The sequence below is a fragment of the Dryas octopetala genome, chromosome 3 (genome assembly GCF_963921425.1).
Source record: "Dryas octopetala chromosome 3, drDryOcto1.1, whole genome shotgun sequence".
Lineage (NCBI taxonomy): Eukaryota > Viridiplantae > Streptophyta > Magnoliopsida > Rosales > Rosaceae > Dryas > Dryas octopetala.
In genome coordinates, this window is record NC_141368.1 from 26,337,506 (window position 1) to 26,339,257 (window position 1,752).

General features: G+C 30.5%; 1 protein-coding gene across 1 annotated transcript; it reads left to right on the top strand.

The window, feature by feature from the left end:
- Positions 1-754: 754 nt before the first annotated feature.
- LOC147292111 (uncharacterized) lies at positions 755-1,093 on the top strand. Its single transcript, XM_086236129.1, has one exon. The coding sequence runs from the start codon at positions 755-757 to the stop codon at positions 1,091-1,093; it is 339 nt and encodes a 112-aa protein (XP_086092255.1).
- The last annotated feature ends 659 nt before the right edge of the window (positions 1,094-1,752 follow it).

Consider the following 1,752-nt stretch of genomic DNA (forward strand, 5'->3'; position numbering starts at 1 on the left):
CAATTCTTAACGCAACTCTTGCTAATATTTCACTTTGAAGGCCTAAATTAATGCTCTATTTGTTTTTTTTAGCAAATTACAAAAAAGTCAATAAAAAGTTTTAATATTACAAATAGGTCAATACAAAATTTTCTATCTCATATTAGTCAATGGTATATTTTGAGAAATTATATTTTAGTCAATAGCCCAATCCATTTTAGTCACTAAGCTCAATCCACTTGATGATGTCATGTATTTTGGTGCATTAGAAAAATACCAATTTGCCCATTCCTTTTTTTCATTATTTATGGGCATAAAATTTTGACGTTGCCCTTAATTTAGTTTAGGGTATAAAAATGGAGTGCATGGTATATAAATGAGGTTTAGAGTTTAGAAATGGGGTTTAGGATTCCAGAGCTTATGACTTAGGGTTTAGGTCTCGAGTTTTGAAAACCCTAAGTTGTTTGCTGAATAGCAATTAAATACAAACCTAATACAAATCTAAATATGAATAATAATATATGTTTATTAATTTATTGTAATTCATATTTTTTTCATTTTGGTCAATAGTGATTAAAATGAAATTATGAAAAGTACATTAATTAAAATGTAATTGTGAAAAGTTTTATTGACTTATTTGTAATTAGCCCCCCCCTCCCCCCTTTGTTGATCGAATTGGTAAGAATATGATGACTTTTAAATCCTTTATTGTTAACCTATTTTTTAAATTTTTGTTTCTGTCATCCGAAATCATGATGGGGATTTGATGATGGCTATGGCTTATCCCATTGAGCTTTTAGCAATTATACATGGTCTTTGTATGGCTAAGGATGCGGCTTTCAGTCACCTAATAGTTGAGAGTGATGCTCTTGAAGCAGTTAGTTTGGTTCATCAAGATGGTTTATGCTTCAATTCTGAGGGAGAATTGGTGGGGGAAATTAGGGAGTTGCTTTTGGGGTTTGATGCAATCTCTTTGGGTTATCAACCTCACATTTGTAATTCTGTAGCCCATCAGTTGGCTAAGTTTAGCATCGATTTTGACAAGCCCTTAATATGGGTAGAAGATAGTCCTTTGTGGCTTTCACCTTATTTGACCCATGATGTAACCGTTTAGAAAAAAATTAATGAATAATTTGTCTACGGGCCTTTTCCCCATTAAAAAAAAAAAAAAAAAAAGTGACAACTACATTGCTATGAGGTTAAATGAGTGAATTAAGTAGCACATTTTAAAATATAATTACCAAAAAGATTTTGCTTGGAGTGACTATATACCCCTAAAATTGTGGTTTAATACCAAATGTCGTGTGTTTTATGGTAAGAAGATGTCACATTAAATATTATTTTAAAATCACTTAATAAAATTTTAACGGTGGGGGGAGGTAAAGTAAAAGGTCTTTGATATCCTTTGAGGATACCTTTTTTTTTTTTTTTTTTTTTTTCATGTATATATGTCATTTATAAATGAAATAAGGAAGAGAATTTTTAAAACAGATTTTGAATCGCGAAACAAACAGGACTAAAGTTACTTTGAAATTTATGGAGGAATGGGATACAAATCAAAATTTAAGAGAAATCAATGTAATTTACTTGGATGCTTTCAACGATCTTGCTAATCCGACTTCCGAATTCTTTTTTGTTTCAAAATTATGTTTTAATCCTTTGTTCTTTTTGAAGTGACAATTACACTGATAAAAGATGTAAATGAGTTAATCAAGTAGCACATTTTAAAATCTAGGTACTCGTCATCCCTTGTTGCTTACTCTAGGCTCATCA